The sequence below is a fragment of the Astatotilapia calliptera genome, chromosome 12, assembly GCF_964374335.1.
Source record: "Astatotilapia calliptera chromosome 12, fAstCal68.1, whole genome shotgun sequence".
NCBI classification, from domain to species: Eukaryota; Metazoa; Chordata; class Actinopteri; order Cichliformes; family Cichlidae; genus Astatotilapia; species Astatotilapia calliptera.
The window spans coordinates 29,180,663-29,200,927 of record NC_137433.1 but is presented as its reverse complement, the minus strand read 5'-3'; the positions used below and the strand labels follow the sequence as shown (position 1 = coordinate 29,200,927).

The 20,265-nt window shown below is 41.1% G+C and overlaps 1 protein-coding gene across 1 annotated transcript; it reads right to left on the bottom strand.

Annotated features, from left to right (window-relative positions):
• Positions 1-226: 226 nt before the first annotated feature.
• On the bottom strand, positions 227-18,911 carry LOC113033193 (A disintegrin and metalloproteinase with thrombospondin motifs 12-like). The gene is made up of 24 exons (XM_026186669.2): positions 18,614-18,911; positions 18,113-18,471; positions 13,346-13,523; positions 12,984-13,192; positions 12,819-12,902; positions 11,900-12,024; positions 11,648-11,797; positions 10,718-10,861; positions 8,957-9,101; positions 8,777-8,869; positions 8,479-8,624; positions 8,134-8,303; positions 7,421-7,554; positions 7,133-7,253; positions 5,961-6,205; positions 5,618-5,759; positions 5,373-5,499; positions 4,514-4,724; positions 3,228-4,382; positions 2,980-3,132; positions 2,607-2,783; positions 1,998-2,144; positions 1,716-1,869; positions 227-1,525 (listed from the first exon to the last, which is right to left on the bottom strand). The coding sequence occupies exons 1-24, from the start codon at positions 18,729-18,731 to the stop codon at positions 1,407-1,409; spliced, it is 4,806 nt and encodes a 1,601-aa protein (XP_026042454.1). The 5' UTR covers positions 18,732-18,911; the 3' UTR covers positions 227-1,406.
• Between the last annotated feature and the right edge of the window lie 1,354 nt (positions 18,912-20,265).

The window sequence follows — 20,265 nt, the reverse complement described above, 5'->3', positions numbered from 1 at the left end:
GCCAGCTGAACCCAATCCCTGAAACAGAGCTTGGTGCTGCTGATTCAGGTGTTACACATTCATAAGCATGCGGCACTTTCAGGTGAGAATGACCTTGTCGACGCAAAAGGTCCCAAAGTAGAAGTCACTTATGGAAAGAAGGTTATTGAAGGCTGGATTGTTATTTATACTTGTGGTATTCAAGCAACAGTGTAGGTGTAAATTTACAAATGGATGTTCAGCACAATTGTCTTTTATCGTCACATTTATTGATGGAGCCATGAGAAGGACAAATCAGTCAGGGTGACATACCCAGGGCGTGACAATGATAATGCCTGTACAACATCACATTAAACACAGTGGCCAACTTTAGAGTGACCTGAGAGGGATGACCTGCAACACCTCTTTCTCATTGGTAAATCTCACACCAGAGGAGAAGCACCACAGGTTTAACTGCAGGATTGTGCAGATTCTGCAGCTGATTTAATTATCCTTTAAAATTGTAACAACAATGACTAAAAGCAGGAACATATACCAATGATAATGTAAACATCCAGTGCCAGCTCAGAACATAAACACATGTTCAAGCATTTTTTTTAAAGAAAAAAAGAAATTCATTCATAAAAAGTATAAATCGACTTAAACCGTTTTCACGCATGAACTGAACTGCAGCCCTGAACTTTTCTAGGAATTACCCATGGGAGTTGTGTGACAGCAAATTCAAATTAAAAGACATTAAAGTGTCTTTGCTCCACCAGCTCCACAGCACAAAGTCCATACGATTACCAATTAAGCCCGTGTATGAGTACTGCAGGTCATTGTCTCGGATAACTTCAGACAATGACTGCACCCGAGTTCATGTGTGAAAATGGCCTGAGATTATCAGTATTAGAACATCTTTATTTACATTCTGTATTTACCATTTATCTCAGAAAGACATAAAAGAATAGTAACATGTGCTGTTAATCATCAGCACATCGCCTATAAAAGCACCTTTAGTACAAAAAGATATTTTCCGAAGGACTAAGAAAGAAGAAATGTCCATAGTTTGTCTTAATTTATAACCTAATTTATGACACTACGTGGTGAGATTTTATAACTCTTGAATTGTGCTTCTCAAATATCATTTAAATTTACCAAGAAAATATTTCAAATTGTATAGCTCAAGCATTTCTTCTAACACTGAACATCTCCAACAGTCCAAATGTGTACCATCAGTGCTTTGGTTTGTTTCCTTTCTGATATTTCAAGAAAAAATAAAATAAAATAAAATACAAAACCCCAAATTGGTGGGAAAAAAGAAATCCTTGTTTGTTTGTGTTGATTAAGAGGAGCTTGTTGATGTGGTCATTAATACTTTGGTCTCCTAGATTGTGGATGACATGGCTTTATACCAGTATTTCAGAAGGATACAGTAAGTGTTGTAGTTAGCCAGAACCACAGGTGATACAACACTGTTTCTGGACCGACCTGAGAGAGCAGCGACCCAATCGCTTCAGCTTGTCACAGAAGCGAGAGGACATGGTGTCTTTCTTGCAAAGTGGACCTGCATAACAAGGAACACAACCTTAGAGCAAACACTTTAAAGCCATATAGATATCAAATTTAAGTGATTTTGACCAAAACACCTCACTCACTCACTCAAGAAACAAAACGTAATGGAAACTGCATTCATGTTTTAACAGGTAATCTGCTTTGCTAATCTTCATCCAAATAATTTATTTTGGCATACAAACCTTTGTTTGTCTTGCATTCCTGCATATTGCACTTCCTGAGTGTTTCTGGTTTGGAAATCTTCTCACAGAGGCTGTTTGGCATTACAGCCAAATCCTTTTTGCTTACACAGTTGACAGCACGCTGTTGCTGGCCTCCACCACAACTCACAGAGCACTGCAAATTCACACCAAAAAATATATAAAATTATAGTTTAGTTTACTTCTGTTTTAAACCTAATTAATATAAATTTATATTGCACAGAAACATTTAAAGATTCATTAAATGTGTAAAGTATAGCTGACCTTTTCCCAGTCCCCAGTCTTCCACCAAGTACACTGTTTTAAACTGCACGGCTCAGTACTGTTTGGCCTGAGTGTGTTGCTACAGCGATGAGGCTCAGGGCAATACACCAGGCGCTCTCTGACACCTTCATCACAGCTGGCAGAACACTGAGAAAGACAAAAGCATTCAAAAGGGTGAATTTTCTTTTTCTAAGATTGTAATAAAGTCTCTTCTAACTGTGTCTGTAACGGTAACACAAGAGACACCATGTGGCAAAAAAAATCCTCAGTGTCAAACAGTTCAGGCCACATCTTCCAGTAGAACAGAAATAACTGTGGCTTGTGATGAAAATAGTAGAAATGGAACCAAAATCTGAAAATACATAATTAAATAAATAAAAATGGGCAGCTTTAGAAACAGCGATGATAATTTTCAAGATTAAAGAATCACGCTCACAAGGCTCCAAAACATTGTTGAATTTAAGGGGGGAAAAATCTAAAAAGCCAAGGCAGGTAAAGTCCAAACTATAGTCACAACTGGAGATGAAAAGACAAAAAAAATATTATTTTTTTAATAAACATGATTACAAATGTCTCATATATAGAGATGTGAGTGGATGCTTTTCCTACCGGTCCCCATGGTGATGCACTCCAGCTCATACAGGGCTTGTGGGGGCAAATCAAGGTGCTAAGGGGTCTGCTGGACACTGCTTGACAGTGGAAGGGTCTGAGAGGACGTTTAGTCTGGGAATCAACACATTGGACATCACGGTACCTCCTTCCCACCACCGCGCAATCATCCGGACACTTTGGAGAAAATTATAAACAATAACCGACTCATAAACAAATGGCAAGAAAAAAAAAAGTCGGGTCTGAATGAACCAACTTCATTTGGAAAAGTAATAGACAATGAGTGTAAGTACAATTAAGTATTAAGCATATTTAATAAGTAAGAAGCGCAATTATCAGATTCAGTGACTGGAGGAAATCTAACGTTACTCACCTTGCTCCAGCTGCTACTTTGCCAGGTGGCGCAGGGCTGCAGGTGACAGGTACGAGCAGGCTCAGGTCTCTTCACGTTGGCACAGTCCTCATCGTTCTGGGAGCTGCACTTGACTGTCCTCCACACTGCTCCGATCCCGCATGTTGTTGAACACTGAGGAGGAGAAATTTCTGATTAAAAACATTTCAGACGTTACCATTAATGTCAAGCCTGTAGTTAGAGAGTAGGAGAGCATCCTGATAAAGTACCTCACTCCAGTTTCCTACAACCCAGAATACATCCACATCGACAGGCTCTATGGCCATCAAGTTGCTTTGGTCACTTCCTGAGCTGCTCTTATGATGTCCGGATCGCTGCTTTTGGCTCTTAGACCGACTACCTTTGTCCCTGGATGTAGGCTTTTTAGCACGAGTGGCAGTGGTGGTTTTGTTGGGTGTCACAGCAAGCTTCTTCATTTTATTCGTCTTTAATGTGGGCTGTGGTAATGCTGTCATAGTGGATTGTTTGCTTGCTGTTGTAGAAGGTGCTTTCCTTGCGTGATAACCAGTTTTTGATGTGACTGAGTGATACTTGTACATGGGAGTGGTCAGCGCAACCCGGTGTGTCCAGGGGGGATTAACATGTGAGGTGGTGTGGGGGTCAGATAAAAAGTGAGTGGTTTTTGCCCACGTTTCAGTACTGGTGTGTGGGGTGGAGTATGCAGATGTGGTCGGCGCCCTGGTTATGTGCACAGTGAGTGGACTCAATTGGAGAGTGGGTGTGATGAGTGAGTGTGATACTGTTGTGGTTGATTTAACAGGATTTTTCAGTGGTGAAGCTGTGGTAAAAACATCTAGATCAATAATCCTGTCCTCCTCGGTCATCGGATCAACAACATAATCATATCCTGGGGTGAAGAGCAGCACATTTGGAGTGCTACCCTCCTCTTCTTCCTCTACCTCGTCTACCTTTTTTTCATCTGCTTTCCCATCCTTTTCAGCAGATTTGGATTTAACTGGGAAAACTTTCCTTCTCTCACCCTCATTTTTCCTCATCATGCTGTTAAAGTCATGATCATCTGGATTTATTATTTCAGGAGTTGAAAGGGAGATGGTGGTAGAAATGGTAGTTGTAATTTGCTTGTTGGTTCTAGTGATAGCAGTTGTAGGTGCAGCAGTGGCCGGGGTGGTCATGGGATTCCATGAAGGAGAACCAGGATGCTTAGTGGAGTGAGGTTTAGTGATGTTTATGCGGCGGTATTTAGATGCAGGCCCAAATCGTCTACGAAGACTTGAGTTTGGGCAGTTTTGCAAGCCACACAGTGATCTGGCCCTAGGTTTAGTCAAGGGGTCACAGGTCTTTGTGGGTGCCAGTGCACAGGTGACTAGGCGGGAGCGAACACCTCCTCCACATGTGACAGGGCACTGCAAAGAAGAAACGAACACAAAGAAGACATTACCTTACAAATAAAGAAAGGTTTTACCTTATGCTATGAAAGTCTGTGATCTTTAAGATTCAAGTCAAAAGCAAATAAAATTCATAGAAAAAGGCTTACTTCTTCCCAGTTGCCAACTAGCCACTCCTGTCCACAGGGTACGTCTCTGTTGCACGGCACCACAGGCTTTGGTTTTAGGAGATGCTTGCATTCCACAGGGTGGAGCACTCTTTCTTCTCCCAACACTGTGCGGACACAGAGAACCGTTCGTTTCCTCAGTCCATCTGAGCCACAGGTGGCTGTACACTGCTGCCAACCCCCAACCCACCACCTGAGGGCAAGGAGTTAGACAGGAAAAGAAGGTGAATAAAGAGACCGCTGGCAACAAATAAATAAATGGGGAATGCAAGGCAAGCGACAATGTTGTTATCTTTCTCACACAGCGAACAGAGCTGTAGCTTACAAAATGCTTTATAGTATTCTCAATACCTGCATTTCAGTGCCAAAACCAAAGAAGTGCATTTTTTGAATTTAGTTCTTTGTTATTTAACCAAATAAGCTAAACTTTTAAAATAGCAAACTTGGCTAAATAAAATGTTGTCCACAACTGGTGATTTATAGGAACTCGTTTTTCTTTTTTTTTGATGAACTCTTTGATGCGATTAAAGCAAACAAAACTATAAATTTGAACTTCTTTTGATGCAAACACATTTTAGCCATTAAAACAAATTATTGAGATTTCAAACCGACAAAGAGAATTTTTATCTGTGATAAAAATCCTTTATTTTCACTGTTTTTAATTAGTATAATCAAGCACAGTGCAACAGGGCAGGTTAATTGCAAACCAAAGCTGTAAGGATAAGGTTTTAAATGAAAGTTAATAAAAATAAATGGAAATATTTAAGTTTCAAGCAATTCTTTTGGACATAATAGTACAGACCGCGACAAAAAAAGGCTAAAAAATATAAAATATTAAGACCTTGCAGGACAATCCATATTCTTGCACTTCCTGTGTCTATCTTCTGGACGGCTGTCTGGGTCACACAGAGACTCATCCACTACGCCCACATCCACTTCAAAACAGCGCACAGGCTGGTGTTGCTCACCTAAGAAAGGACAAAAATCCAGAAAGAATATCATGATCCTATCAAAAATCCTTAAATTATCCTACTAGGTATGAGAGAATAAAGAAAGAAAATTGTTTTACTGAAATGTGACTCAGACCTAAGCCGCAGGTGGTGCTGCAGTCTGTCCACGCTCCGTGTCTCCATCTGTAAATAGGCTCATGGATCTCATTTTCTGTCTCTTTGGTCTTCTTAATGGTGTACTCGTACTTTATACCTGGATTCTTCTCCTGAAACAGCAACTGAACAACCACATGAACTATGAGTACCTTTCCAAGGAGACCATCTCATCAATATGATATTGTACTCCTTGTCTTATGCTTTTAAGTGCCCAGAGATATTTAATTGTATGGGGTACAATAAAGTGCAGGGAACTTTATTTACTTCTCTAATAGCTTCTACACATATCAAAAATGTTTCACCTCTGTAATATGACGACCTACCTGAAGCATGACTAGCTGCTTGGTGGGTCCAGGAGCGGTGAGATTCTCCATGTTCCCACTGCGCTCGTAGAAGAACGTCGTCCCGCCGGCCTCATACTCCCCATTCCACTGGATGATATAGTTGCCGTTGAGAAAGTACTCGTCTGACCCCACGCTTCTCAGAGCCAGGAAGTTTCCTGCCTCCACCACTTCCTTTATCAGGATGTCCCGTGCCCCCTCAGGTATTACACCCACATCCACGTACCCTGGGAGATTCAGGAGGGAAGTCAGAGTCACAGCAGAGTAATGGATGGCCCACCATGGCTGCTGCCACACTCACATCCAGACTACCAGACAGTTTCTCTCTGATCTTTAATAGAGGGTGGGATACGTCTGTGGGGGTGGTTGGCATGTGTGTGTGTGTGTGTGTGTGCATATGTCTGTGACTGTACGTGTGTGCATTCAGCGTGGGGGGCACTGCCCTGTCTCTGTTTTTTATTGTGTAGATGGGGGGGCGGGATGGGGGAGGACGAAAACAGCAGTGAGTGGGTCTCTGGAGTTTAATGATGTTTGTGGGAAGGTGTGTGTTTGTGAAAGGAGGGGGAGGTTTGGCCTTGGTCTAAGTCTTTTGAAGTCTCACACATCTGGGCTGGTTATCTGGAAAGGATGCATTGCAGGGCAAACACATACAGAAAGAGAGCGAGAGGAGAGAAAGGAGAGAATTCTTATTGTTTTAAAGCCTCTTTTCTATGAATCTGTCTTGGCGGCATGTTGATTTGGCAGGTGAGTTATACTTTTCCGAGGGCAGTAAAAGCAGCACAAGATGCGAATCTTTAGGCAAATGCAAACACGGGCCTGTAGCTACACATGCATGCACGCACACACCATAACATAACAGCAGCCAAGTACAGCAGGACAAACAGCTGCACCATGTGGACAAGATGGCTGCCATGACAACAAAGAAACAACACAATGGTGTAATGGTAATGAACTGTCCTCGAATGACTTTGTGCCTGTAGACATGTTTGAATTCTCTGTGTTTTCACACTCTTCTAGTTGGTACATCAAAGCTTTCCTCATTAATAGGTTGTCTGTTTTGCGTTACAACACAATTTTGTAATGGCATGATGTCTTATGTTGAGATAATTTAATTTGTTTCCAGCTGTTGAAAATACTCCTTGTGTTGCACTCACCAAAGCCTCCTTCTTCATCAAATGACTTATAAACTGTCTCACAGCTTGTGCCATCGCCCAAACAGACTCCACAACGATCCTCCACTGCGTTTGAGTCGATGCCATAGTCGCAGCCGACCTCCTAGAAACCAAAGACACACAACACATTAAAATAAAACAAAAACATAACAATTCAAGTTTTTTTCCATAAAGTATCCCTTTTTAACATTTTAGTAACTCTGCAGTGTATCAGCCTGCTTCACTACAGCCCTCCCCAGTCTCTATTTGTCTCTTACCCAGCCACACTACCTTGCACACGCCGTTTATGCAGATGTTTCTGGACTTGTTGTTCATGAAGCACGGTGTTCCGTCTGTCACGGTGTCAAACATCCTCTCAGAAAAGTACTGGCTGACTGGTCGACAGTGAAGCTCGCAGGGATTTACTGAGAATAACGGTGAGATGAAACAAATTGATAATGTTGTCAAATTGCTAAAATGTCTATTTGAGCCAGTTATGAGTCATGCTTCTCACTTAAGACGTGAGCGTATTTTGTTATATATTTTTAAAGAGCTAAAAAGGGAAAATAATTCTGTTCTGTTATTTTCAAGATATAGTGATTGACAATAATAAAAGCGATATGAACGCAAAAGAAGAAAAGAAAAACAAAAATACATCAGACAGGAAGTGAGTTACAGTTTTGTGCCCCTGCTGAGCTGTAATGTGGTGGGCAGCTGCATCAGTGTGGACTTTTAAATACAAATGCTGCCCCCTTTTGTTTGACACATACAATTACATCTACTAATCTTCCACTTTATATCCGTGGGTCTCAATTTTGTTGTGTGGTCCCACAAAAAAAGAAGTTTAATTTTAGTAAAAATATACAGTACTGTACTGTGAGACTGACAGTGTTCTATTGTGTGATCTGCTATTCAGGTTTGCTTTTAATGCACTGACAGTGTTTGTGATCACTGGCATGTTGAAAAATAAAGCTTCTTGCATATTTAAGGCTGTGAGTACTTACATGGGTTTGCCACAGGGATCCACTGGTAGAGCTCATTGTGGTAAGGCACAGTGTCAAACTCACTGCACAGCATCTCTCGAAAAGTTGGTATATTATTTGTACAGGGCTTTGTGTTACAGGTCCGGTAACGCTTTCTTTCACCGGTACAGTACTTGCCCCCAAATTCTGGCCTGTGGAAAAGAGCACCACACTTGAACGAACCAGTTAAAAAAAATCAACATGATGTCAGTATTTTGGGGGCAGATGACATTAAACCTGTGAACTGCAAAACAAAAAACAAAAAAACAATTCTATAGCCATACAGTGTGAAAACTATTTCAAATGGGTGTTAGACTCATTTCTTACTTGGGGTTGTTACATTCCCTCTCTGATGACTGAACTCCAATACCACAGGTCCTGGAGCAGTAAGACCAGGTACTCCACTGTCCCCAGCCTCCATTCACTGTCTCTGGGAGTTTACCCACAATCACACACTCTCCGGAGATACACCACTGGATTAGAATACAGAATAGTGATATAAGTTAAATACCACTTCAGCTGGAATAAGACAATGCTGATGTCTCTGTGACAGTACCACCTTCTTGATGCTGCTGGTACCCGTCTGTTTACACAAGGAAACAAAACCTAGACTATCACAATTCACCTTTTCTGGTCCACAGCGAGTACCATCTATAGGTGAGTCCAGTTTAGAGCGGCAGGAACCATTTACTGAACACCAAAGAATCTGGCAAACATTCTGAAAGAAACATAACCCCAAAACAATAAGAAAGCGAAGAAAGTGTTTTCTACAAGATTTACTTTTCTGTGCTTGTGCAATACTCACATCAACCTCAGTGCAGAAGGTAGCATTTGGTCCATACTGGAGCTGGCACTGGTGATGTGTGGTGTAGCGTACACCGAGGCGTGCCAGGGGCGTGGTTAAGTCCCTCTTTGAAGGACGGTCATCCAGACAGAAACCCCAACCACGACTAAGGCAGATAAACAAAGATATGATATTTGTTTATCACAGGGTATGGTGGTTGGGAGTCAAAGGAGAAAATCTGAATGCTCAAACTCAAGCAAAGAGACCTAGACATTAACACTTAAATAGACTAGAACCTGGGAAAACTACTTAAAAAGGCAAAAATTATAACAGCAAAAATAATCCAGTTCACATATATGAGCTCTGACCTCGACTTTGTGGTAACTGGCTAAATCACAAGAACAGTTGCTCTAAGGCGCTTTATATTGTAAAGTAAAGACCCCACAATAATACAAAGAAAACCTAAAAAATTAGACGAACCCCCATGAGCAAATACTTGGGAATTGTGGGAAGGAAAAATTCCATTTTAACAGAAAGAAACTTCTGTCAGACCCTGGCTTGGGGAGGAGCAGCCATTTGGCATGACTGGCTTGGCGTGAGGGGGTGAGATTGGACACAAGAAGCATTGTGCAAGAGAGGCAGAGATTAATAACTAATAATAACTAATGATTAAGGGAGTGAATGAGGGAGGCCTAGGCCTAGCAGCCTAGGCCTGTTGCAGTACACCTAAGAGAGGGTTCAGGGACAAAAAACAATATTTTAAGCTTAATTTAAAAAGAAAGAAGGGAATCTATCTCCTGAATCCAAATTGGGAGCTGGTTCGATGGAAAGGGGGCCTGAAAGCTAAAGGCTCTGCCTCCTACATCACTCTTAAATATCCTAGGAACCAAAAGTAAGCCAGCAGTCTCGGTGCCAATTTCTCTATTAGGGTGATATCATACTATGAGGTCTTTAAGATAAGATGGGACTTGATTATTCAGGACCTTGTTTATGAGAAGAAGGATTTTAGATTTAAAAAAGGACTTTTAAAGTGTTGTGAACAAATATATTTTTAATCGATTGATCATATATGTTTGCACTTCTGTAGATGTGAAATTTCTTACCAGTTTATCTTCATGTAAGGATGTAGATGTCTGGCCCAGATAAACTGGAAATTTAATGATTTTTACTGCGCTTACTCCCTAACACTAAGTCCCTGTAGTGACTGATCGCACTGATCTCGTGTAGACTATATTGAAGCAGCACCATCATCTAAGTTTTTCCAGGATTACATATGTGTTTAAGTCGTGTTGTATAAATAGAACAATTCCCAACAATGCTATGTCCTGATCATCCTAAGCTGTCCAGAGTTAACGTGTGAAACCAGCTTTGCAGATACTTGTGCAGGGGTTGCCACCCTCTGAATGTTGCTTTAGGCTCTTCTTACTTTTCTGTCATTTACATAATTTCCTGCTTCAGTTCTTTGCTTCACTTTAAACTTGCCATTGCAGCCATGGTTTACTGCATGTTTGTTTTAATAGCCTGTGTTTTTTCCCCCCCAACACACACCACACCCAATGTGTGTTTTGGATCAATTTCACAACCTCAACACAAATCCGCACTAGCATATCTGCTAAATCTCCGTGCAGCTGTCAAGAAAAGAAAAAAGAGAGAGAGAGAGAGAGAGAGAGAGAAAAGGTACATGGAAATTCCCATAGATTACACACATCTCATGCATTTTTAACAAAGACAAATAGATGTAAAACTAACCCACTTTAGACAAAAGCACAGATTCAGGCTTACTCAAGGAAACGTGTGATGTATTCTTTGGAGCAGGAAGACCAAGTGAGAGGCGAGCTGTCATACATCAGCTGTCTGGACATGATAAACGGATGTCTCCCCTCCAACTCGCAGTCGTTCCCTTGGCCATCATGATGAATTCCAAAGCTGTGTTCAGACACAAGCCGCATTAATATTCATGATAACGTGATTACACAGAAGTATTTTACAAGGATAGTGGTCTGTATGGCTCACACTGCCATAATGGAGCAATCACAATGAGTGAATGTGCTGAGTCCTGTAACACATTTGTTTCCACATTTGAAATAGGTCAACAGATATTTGACTTACTTTTGTTTGTGTACATATAACTCTTACTCTAGAGTTTCATGACAGTACAAAGTGGAAAAGCACTTTAAATTACTGCACAAACAAGATAACGAGAAGACAAATACACATAACTTCTACATTATATGGTGTGGTTTGACATCAGTCGAGCTGTTGACATTAACGGTGCTTAACCAAAGTTGAACATGACAAAAGACCAGAAATTAACCACAAATGGAACGTGGAACAGCTCTCATTTTATAGTTAAAGCCTCCTCTGATGGAACAAATGATTCTTTGGACTCAACTAAACTTGAGTTAAACTTTAAAGCTAAAAAGAAACCCAACACCTCTGTCCTTTCACTTTTAGTGCTATTACATGATCTACACCCACAATACAACAGGACTCTCAGGTATCCTTTCCTTTTCTTTCAGGTTATTAGAAACTTAGTCATTATTTGCACACCAGCAGTCCACTAATAGGCTGGTGAGCTAATGGTAGGGGATTTTATGACACTACATTGAAGACAGTAACCAAACACAGGAACTACAGACTCTTTCTTTGTTACAATATTCTAGTATTTCACAGTCATTACAAATCCAGACTCTCTCACACACACATATTGACCTGTGGCCCATTTCATGAGCTACTGTAAAGGCAACAGGTAGACCCGAATCCTCATTGATGTTGCAGCTGCGGTGGGGTTGACACATCCCAGACAGATGAGACAGACCCAGAGTCTCGCACGGCTGGTTCATTCCAGCACAGATGTCTTTCCTATAGGGGGAGACGCATACAAGTCATCTGTATGTCATCTGTATAAACATTTCATTTAAGCTTTTGAGGTTGCCGATGTATGCTGGGTTATCTGCCACCTGCCTGGTAATCAGCACAGCCACATCATGATGAGCCGGGTGTGTGTCACTCTGGGGGTTTAGGTTTTTCTGCCAAGCACAGAAACTAGCCAAGGTGGTGTCTGCATGGTGAACAATTTTCAACCCTTTCTGCAACAAGCGCAAACAAATAATTTCACATACTTGTTGTTCTTTTTTTTTTTAAACTGTAGCTACAGAACAGTTAGCAAATAACTTGATAACATTTTTCTTCAATACTTGCAGATCCCAGTGTGTACTATAAGGTGTAAAGAGGTGTAACCTAGAGCTTCAGATGTTGTCAGGAGGAGGGGCGAGACATCAGAACTGATTAATTTTCAATCACATTTTCCAAATAATGTGGTTATTAAATGGACTTGTTCTTATACTGCACTCTTCTTCACAAACAGTTAAATTGCTTTATACAACATTCCTTCGACCTAAGTGCTTTCTGTTTAACAGTCACACGATGATGCGCACATCAGAGATCAACTGGGGTTCAGTATCTTTCCCAAAGACCTTTTGGTGTGCAGACTCAAGCAGCCTGGGATCAAACCACCAACCTTTCGATTAGTAGATGACCTGCTCTAACATCTAAGCTTCATCCACTCTAAACTTACAGCACCTAGTATTCCACTCAAGTACTAGGAAGGCATGGTCCTGCTGGTGTGTTGGGGTGTGGTAAGGCCGTAAGCCAAGGCATACACATTATATACAAGACATCAGAGCTCGTTATTACACATTAGAAAACTATGCAAATTTGTAGAAGTTTGTCCACCTTATCTCAGACTAACCTGGAAAGTGAGCTCAGTTTTCACAAATCCATTTCTGCTTTTCTTGTTCCACATTTAGTGTAAGAATTGCCAAAGCAAATGTTATAAAAGCACATTGAGGTTTCTTAAAGACTTCATTCAGATGAAGAGTACCTCCTCTCCATGCAGCAAAATGAGGCGCACCAAGATGATGTGGATGGCATTCCCAATACTAGCATCATGAAAGATTCCGGCCACCTGTCAACAGCGAGAGAATTCATTGTAAAAGGCTTTAAAAGACCTTTACATCAACTAAAAAAGTTCATTCAAACCCTTCACCATATTCATGATAGTGAAGATGTAGGACTCCACATTATCACTGCCATGGTATTGGATAAGTTTGGAGTCAGCCACCACCATGGTCTCCACCCAACGCTCTCTACTGACTGAGCGCTGTGAACGCGATTGACCCTGGTCCTCCCCTCTCCGATGCTCCCTCTCCCATTCCTCCCTCTCCATCTCCACCTGGATGGAGTCAGTTGGAGCATCTAAAGCGTGAATAATTGAAGACATTATTTGCAGTACACTTGTGGCTTATCTTTCTTGACACAAGCACAGCCAGAGGAAAAAAAAATCCTTGAACACCAGCAGAAGAGTACTCACAAACACGCCATACACTAATTCAGGACTCACATACACACCTCGAACTCCACAGGGATTGGGCGTCTTTTTGGACTCAAGACTTCGTTTTTTTCTTTGACTTTGTGTAGAAACTCTTGGATAGATAATGTGGGGCTCTCGACTCCCAGCAGGATCATCAGAAGATTTCTGGACAGGCTCTATAAAATAGTGTCCCTCTGCCAAGGCGAAGAAGCCTCTCTGTGGAAAATAATACATTGATGGAATAAATGTGTACAGTAAAAACACACAACAAGTGTGGGTATAGCAAGCTTAGGTTTTAGGGCAAATCTACACTCTCAATCATCATCATTGTATTGTACTCAGTCACAGATTTTATCCCCAAATCATGCCAAAGACTTAATGTGGATTAAAGTCTAACGTCAGGCATTCTCAGACTGTGAGTGAAACAAAAAGCCTATCAAGCATACTATTGTGTTGAACCACTTAAAAGCCTGACAACAAATCACCAAAAAGTATAGTGCTTCTACAATTTCCACACCACAAAGCTGAGGCATAGGCGTCCCCTTAAACCTGCTAAAAAACGTCGCTCCAGAGTAATTTCCATGTGAGTGGAAGCTATCATTAGTGAACAGATCTGAATATCAGCCTTTCCCTCAGGCACATTCTCTATGCTGCTGCAGTAATACAACAACTTCTTGCTAAGTATGCCAATACGTGTTCTTACTGGTGCGGCTTCTTCACTTGCCGCTCAGTGAGGTCTACTGGTGAACACACACATAAATGCAAATGAAAAAATACAGGACATGCATGCAATCAGGCATAAAATGCAATTCTGTTCACTTTTCTGCTTATAAACATATTCATGAGGAATGTTGTTTAAGTTAAAGTGACTCTGTGAGTGTTTGTATGGGCTTTTTATTTTTTTAATCAAGATAAGTCCAAACATGCCCAGACTGATCCAGGATGAACCTGTCCCTCCTTCATTAAACCAACCGGCAAAACACAGACTGACAGACATACGACCAACAGTCTTTCAACAGTCGAATGGAAAGAAGAGAGTCTGCGTCAGTGCAGCTGAGCAAAGAGAGAGGCTCTCTGAACAAAAAAATAAATAAAGTTTTAAAAACATGAACATGATTCTTGGATTTTTTCAGATAGTTTCAGCAGCCAAGGGCAGATGTGAAAAATTAGGCCATGCAGTATTTATGGTTTGGCTGATTGTGGTTCTGGGGATCTACCCCACTGTTTACTGTAGTAGTAGTTTCAGCTTTCTGGGTCATCCTGACAAGTTTCACATCTGTTTCTTAGAAAAAGAAAAAAGTCACTGACTGAATATCTCATTGCTTGATTCAGGGAGTTCAGTCTTTGAAAAGATTACTTTACCCTATATGCTGTAATGAATTTATGAAACAAGCTGCTCGGGACTGTTTTTTTCAGTCATTCCAAAAGCTACAGTCTTGCAAGTACTAAACAAACTTTACCTATATATATATCAAATTAAAAACAATTTTGATAAAGGTCAAAGAGGACTTATTCAGAGTGTGGCCTTCAGCCAGAGCTCCCAGAGCTGCAGTGGCCTCATCTGCAAGGCATGCACGATGATATCTACAGTCAGCTGGGAAGACTTCCCGAAGGCCCTGTGCAGAGAACACTCAGCTGATTTCACTGTTTCTCTATATCTCATGCAAACACTATGTGAGTGGAATAATATATCATCACATCTTTGCTTTTGGAGTTGTATCGTGTTCCTGCAAGAAAAACATAGACTGTATGAAAATAAATCAAGCATGTGATGGGCAGTTCTGTTAGTAATGTTTTCTATCATAGTCTCCTGTACGTATTCCTGTGGGAAAACACAAGTCAGTCCCAGCAGAAACAGACAGGTGGTGGAGTACAGATCAGCCAAGCAGGAATGCTACAGGGAGGCCCTTCCAAACACTGAGACCATTTCTCTGCCTGATGTGCATACCAAATGCTGTTCTACTGTGGAACACAGTCTGCAGTTGCTTATACATATACATATGGTTATGATGTTACTTGTGACCAGGTACAGATCTTCTGTGATGCCTCTGCTAAACAAACAAAGGAAACTTGCAAGGATACTAACAAGGACTTTGCTTCCCATTTTAACAAAGTGAAGAATGTTGAAGAATGAAATTATGAATTTCTGTGACAACAGCATTAAACTGGATATCAGTCTTCACTTTGACCAGCTCTTTCCCCTTTAGCCCCCCTTGACCAATAATCCCCTTTCTCTGAGGAAGCATGTTGTTTGGGTGTGAGGTGGCAAAGCCAGGGGAGGTTACCATAACACAGGTCTGTGCTCTAAATACATCAGCCATATGGAACTGCTTTTCTTCTGTTCCCTGCTTCTGTGGGTTTCTGAGTGCTGGCCAACTAGGTCTGAAATAAAGTCTCTGTTATATAGCCTGTTGACTCTGCAGTGATTAGAGCGACACGAGGAAAGGTGGGGTCAAACGGTGCTTGTTACTGCAATATGATTAATCACAACAATTTACTGGCAAACAAAGGTGCATTTATTCTTAGCTTTTTATCAGTAGTTGCATGTTTCCCTACACTTACTTCTCTTCTCTCTTTAATTCATAAGATGATTCTATGTGCGAGCTCATTTCTTCCCGAGAGGTCAAAAAGATTATTGCCATTTTTTCATGTGCATGGTGGAACAAACATGCATTTAAGTGGGGAAAATACCAGTATAATAGGTCTGAACCTGTAAATTCTTGTTTCGCGTTGGGCCTCAGGGATTAGAAAAGTCTCCACTGAGAAAGCTTTAGGTTTACCTAAATTAATGGTTTTACCATAAAAAACATAAAAGGAACAGTGAAAGCATTTTCCACCCTTTTGCTATCCACTTCATGGTTCCATGTTTGCAGTAAATAGAAAAGGTGAAGGGTTACCTGCATGCTGTAAAGACACAGTGTAATGCAAAAGTGTATTTGTTTGAGCAACTGTACCCTTGTTTTTGCAACCAGAAGCAGGATGTTAAAATTGCAGTTGGAGGTATTAATGTAATAGCAGCTTCACTGTTGCCTTATAACAACGAAGAATCATGACACTGCTCTATTGTCTGCTGCGTAATGGGTGGAGTTTGTCACGTTTGGTCAATATTTTAATTGTAACTCATTTATTATGACTATAAAAAGTGAAAACTGCCTTTGTTTCCAACTTTTAAAATTCTGACAATATAAATAACTTAATTTTCTTTTTTTGGGGTTGTTGGTCGACCAAATGAAGATGGAAGACAGTTAAAGATTTTATATTGTTTTCTTCAGTCAGCTCTGAATTTAAAGACAATAACAATGCTAACTGTTACAGAGAAGATTTATAGAGAAATTATCTTTACTAAAACAAAACACGAAGGAGCTGAACAATTTAACTGAACCAACTCTGTGTTATTATTAATTATATAAAGCATTTTTCTCCATCCCTTTTGCTTCCTATTCATGCAACATTAACAAATAATTATTTTGAATTCCTATTTGTAAGTAGTCCATTTCAACTTGTGTCGTGAGGGTGAATAATCTCTGCAGCAGCTGGTAGGGCTTCACTCCCACATCTGTCTGGCTGAGTCTAGCTGTTTAGTGGTCTCTGTTTGGGTTTAGCAGCTATAAACCTTCTTTCACAGAACAGAAAGTCTGTGTAATAAATCAGAGCAGTTTCCCTCATAGGTTGGAGTGAAGGGACTAACTGGGGAATTCTGTGTTGCAGGAAAATCCCCAGAACGCCATTAGGCTGCAGATATGTGGATTTTTGAGTGACGCAACACATTTTTCCTTCTAGGATTATATGAGCGGCTGTGAAATGGGTCAGATATAAATTATGTTGCTAGGTTGGCTGTCATTCTGGTCTCGTCCTGAGTCACATGTTACAAATGAACTGTGTAAACATGCAGGGAAACCCACACACACATAGCACAGAGGCAGGAGGCAAGACCCTGCAGGAGTGGAATTCCTGCTGTGACACAATCAAACATGAACACTGAAACATTCTTTGTGACTAAAAGTGACACATCCTATCATTTCAAAGGCAGGAAGTTCATCCTCTTCTACATACTCGTACTTTTTAGCCTTTTCAAAATGTTGTAATATTGTGTAAACAAAAACCCCAGAGTGCATTTTGAAATAAGATTGTGTGCTGAATGGATGGATTACAACTTAAAAATTCTCGGAAATCAGTGAACCACAAATTGTTCACGTCGTATTTAAAAAAATATTTCTTCATATATTGGATCACTCTGATTTTTTTTCCAGGTGTCCTCTCTGTTTTGTAGTTAAACTGCTTATTTGAACAGAAACACTATAGCCCAAGTTAAAAAAAATCTGTCCATCTGTCAAACGTTACTGCTTCACTCACGCACAAGAATGTGCCAAGATCTATTACTGAAACTTTCTTGCATCCTGTTGCGTTTGCAAAGTGTCTCTAAAGGAACAGATAATCCATGATTGCAAATTTATGAATGAGTGAGGGTGAAAGAAGACGAAAAACATCTGAACCACAAGAAAGACGGAAAGGGTCTCATGTCAGTCTGAGAAGCAGCAGTCGTCAGAAGGTCTGCAGCACAGTCCTTCAGCAAACAGTGTCGGGAAGTCTCTGAAGAGCAAACTAACAGACGGGCACTGTCAGATGGAGGAGTTGCCTAAACCGCATACCAGTTTACCCATAGTGATAGCTGCTATCTGGTGTAATTTAAAAAAAATCATGATAAAAGCATGTTGATTTAAACACAAGCATCCACCAGCTCAATTTGATGAATGAGAGTGAGAATAAAATTACCTTTACAGCTATAAAACACTGTGACACCTTACCAGCCCACTGCAGGTGCTGATGGCAGCAGTTCCTCGCACATCAGACGCTTCCACGGTGCCAAGAAGGTGGCAAGAATTTCCATCAGAAAGACGATGCTCAGTCCTGTTGGCACTGCCATTCCTGCTCTCCAGGATGTAGTCATTTGAAACCAGGTGATTGTTTGCAGTCAAATTGAACATTAAGGTTTTTCCCTTGAAGATGACCTTGTAGTAAACCTGTTTCTCTTGAGGATGGGACTGTAAGTCTCGCCTGATTCTCCCACCATTAAAGTGGTGAGACAAAGAGTGGGAGATGAATCCTCCATCTGCGCCGGTTTTCACTGGGTGGACAATGGACAGTTCTGACTCTGACAACTGACCTACAAAACAGAGTTTAAACACAGGTAATACAGACCTTTTACCTTTAGTGCATACTGACTGTGATATGCACTTAACGATACAAATTCTTCTAGTCATGCACTTAGTCGGGCCATGCACAGAATTGCACCACAGCACACTGACCTTGTTCTGCAAAGAAGGAGAGGAGACTGCCAGAGACTGAGAGCCCTTCGTGGCCAGCTGCCAAACTCAAAACAAAGTGCAGCAGAAAAAGAACCGTGCAGTCCTGCGAACATGGCATATTTCATGTAACCAAACTCAAACCCCACGTCTTTGGGGTTCCCGTGGCGTTAGAGGGGACCACTGCGACCCTTCGCTGCACTGTGTCATGACACGAGCAAGCTCAGAGGGGAAACATGCGCCGAGGAAAGCTGGGAGCCAGATCATGGTTTAAAGAGGGAGAAAGCAATGTCTCTGTGGAGGAAGGAGGGGAGGAGTGTTCTTTGGATCAGTGTCTTTTTTCCTTGCAGGAGTGAGGGGGAGCAGAGGGAGCAGAACAAGAAGCTACCGCAGAAGAACAAGCTTCAGAGAGTAGCCCGGTTCGCCCTGTGTCGAGACTTGTCTCCTGCGCCGCAGATGGCGCATCATTAATGCGACTCGACGCGCAAATAAAATTAATGGACTGTTGCTTGCATCAGTTTAAATCCAGCAGCTCTTGAAATCAAAACTGTTGTTTGCATTTGTCTACGCTACAGTCAGCCTTTACCAGTGGCATAATCACTAGTACATGGGCGTTAAAAGTTTTCTACAGCTTTGCAAAGATGTGCAAACGTGCACGCACGAAGTCCATCATCCCGTTTTTTGGCTCCATGATAAGACTAAATACCTGTCATTCAAAAATCAAAGCCCTGCTAACAAAGGAGGAATACTGTGCTGTGCTTTGAAGATTGTAAAAATGAATTAGCTCAGTATAGTTACGTATTAGTTTATATTTATAGGCATATGTGTTGGCCTTGACCCTATCAACCAACTGTCCACCTCACTAGGTTGAATGACGTGATAATGTTATATGAAACGTTGGTTTCTTAATTATTAAAAATAAGTGTCCGTGAGTGGGCGTGGTGAAAGATGAACGATTAACCAATCGGCGTTATGAGCGGGATCGATCCACTGTCAAGCTGTGTGGAAAATATATTTAAATGGGCCCGCTTGTTTTACTGAACAAATGAATTCTAGATTATTTAATGCTCCGGTCTTTATTTCGCCCACTCTCAAACATCCGGAGACTAACCTATGTAAAAAAAAAAAAAAGAAGTGTGCAATCCCGGATTGTCTAAAACTTGCCCTTTTTTCTCCTAGCCAGCAGGGGGCGACTCATCTCATTCACTGTTCAAAAGTTTATTATAGAAGGAAGGCACCTTCAGACGCTCTTTTAGACGTGAAATTTCTTTGCAGTGATTCATCTACACTAGCGTCTGGATGGACGGATACTTTTAACCTTCATCGTGATTAGATCAAGTTGCAATGGCAACAGTGTTCTTTGAACTGCTTGGCTTTCAGCTGTATTCTTTCAAAGTTTTTATTCATTGATGTCCTGTGTGCAGGATGTACTGAATTCAAGGAAATTAACCTTTAGCTTTTCTGACGCTTAAAAGATATGAGGTTTCTTTAAGAACTTTGGATATATCCTCTTGAAGAGAGCCTTAAAGCCACAGTTCTTACCGCGTACTTGTGTGGTGTCTACTATTTATCCCTGGTGGAGACTTATGTGTGACTAAAAGATTACTGAGACATGACACATTGCCACCCGGGTTGCCTTTGTACATAGGAGACAC

Bases quoted from the DNA above. Each gene is read 5' to 3' on its own strand.
- LOC113033193 (XM_026186669.2), bottom strand. From the start codon at position 18,731: ATGCCATGTTCGCAGGACTGCACGGTTCTTTTTCTGCTGCACTTTGTT. The intron at 12,903-12,983 runs GTGAAGGGTTTG...CGCTGTTGACAG, and splicing joins TCTTCACTATCATGAATATG to GTGGCCGGAATCTTTCATGA. The intron at 8,870-8,956 runs GTGAGTATTGCA...TGTTTCTTTCAG, and splicing joins CCTTCTGCACTGAGGTTGAT to AATGTTTGCCAGATTCTTTG.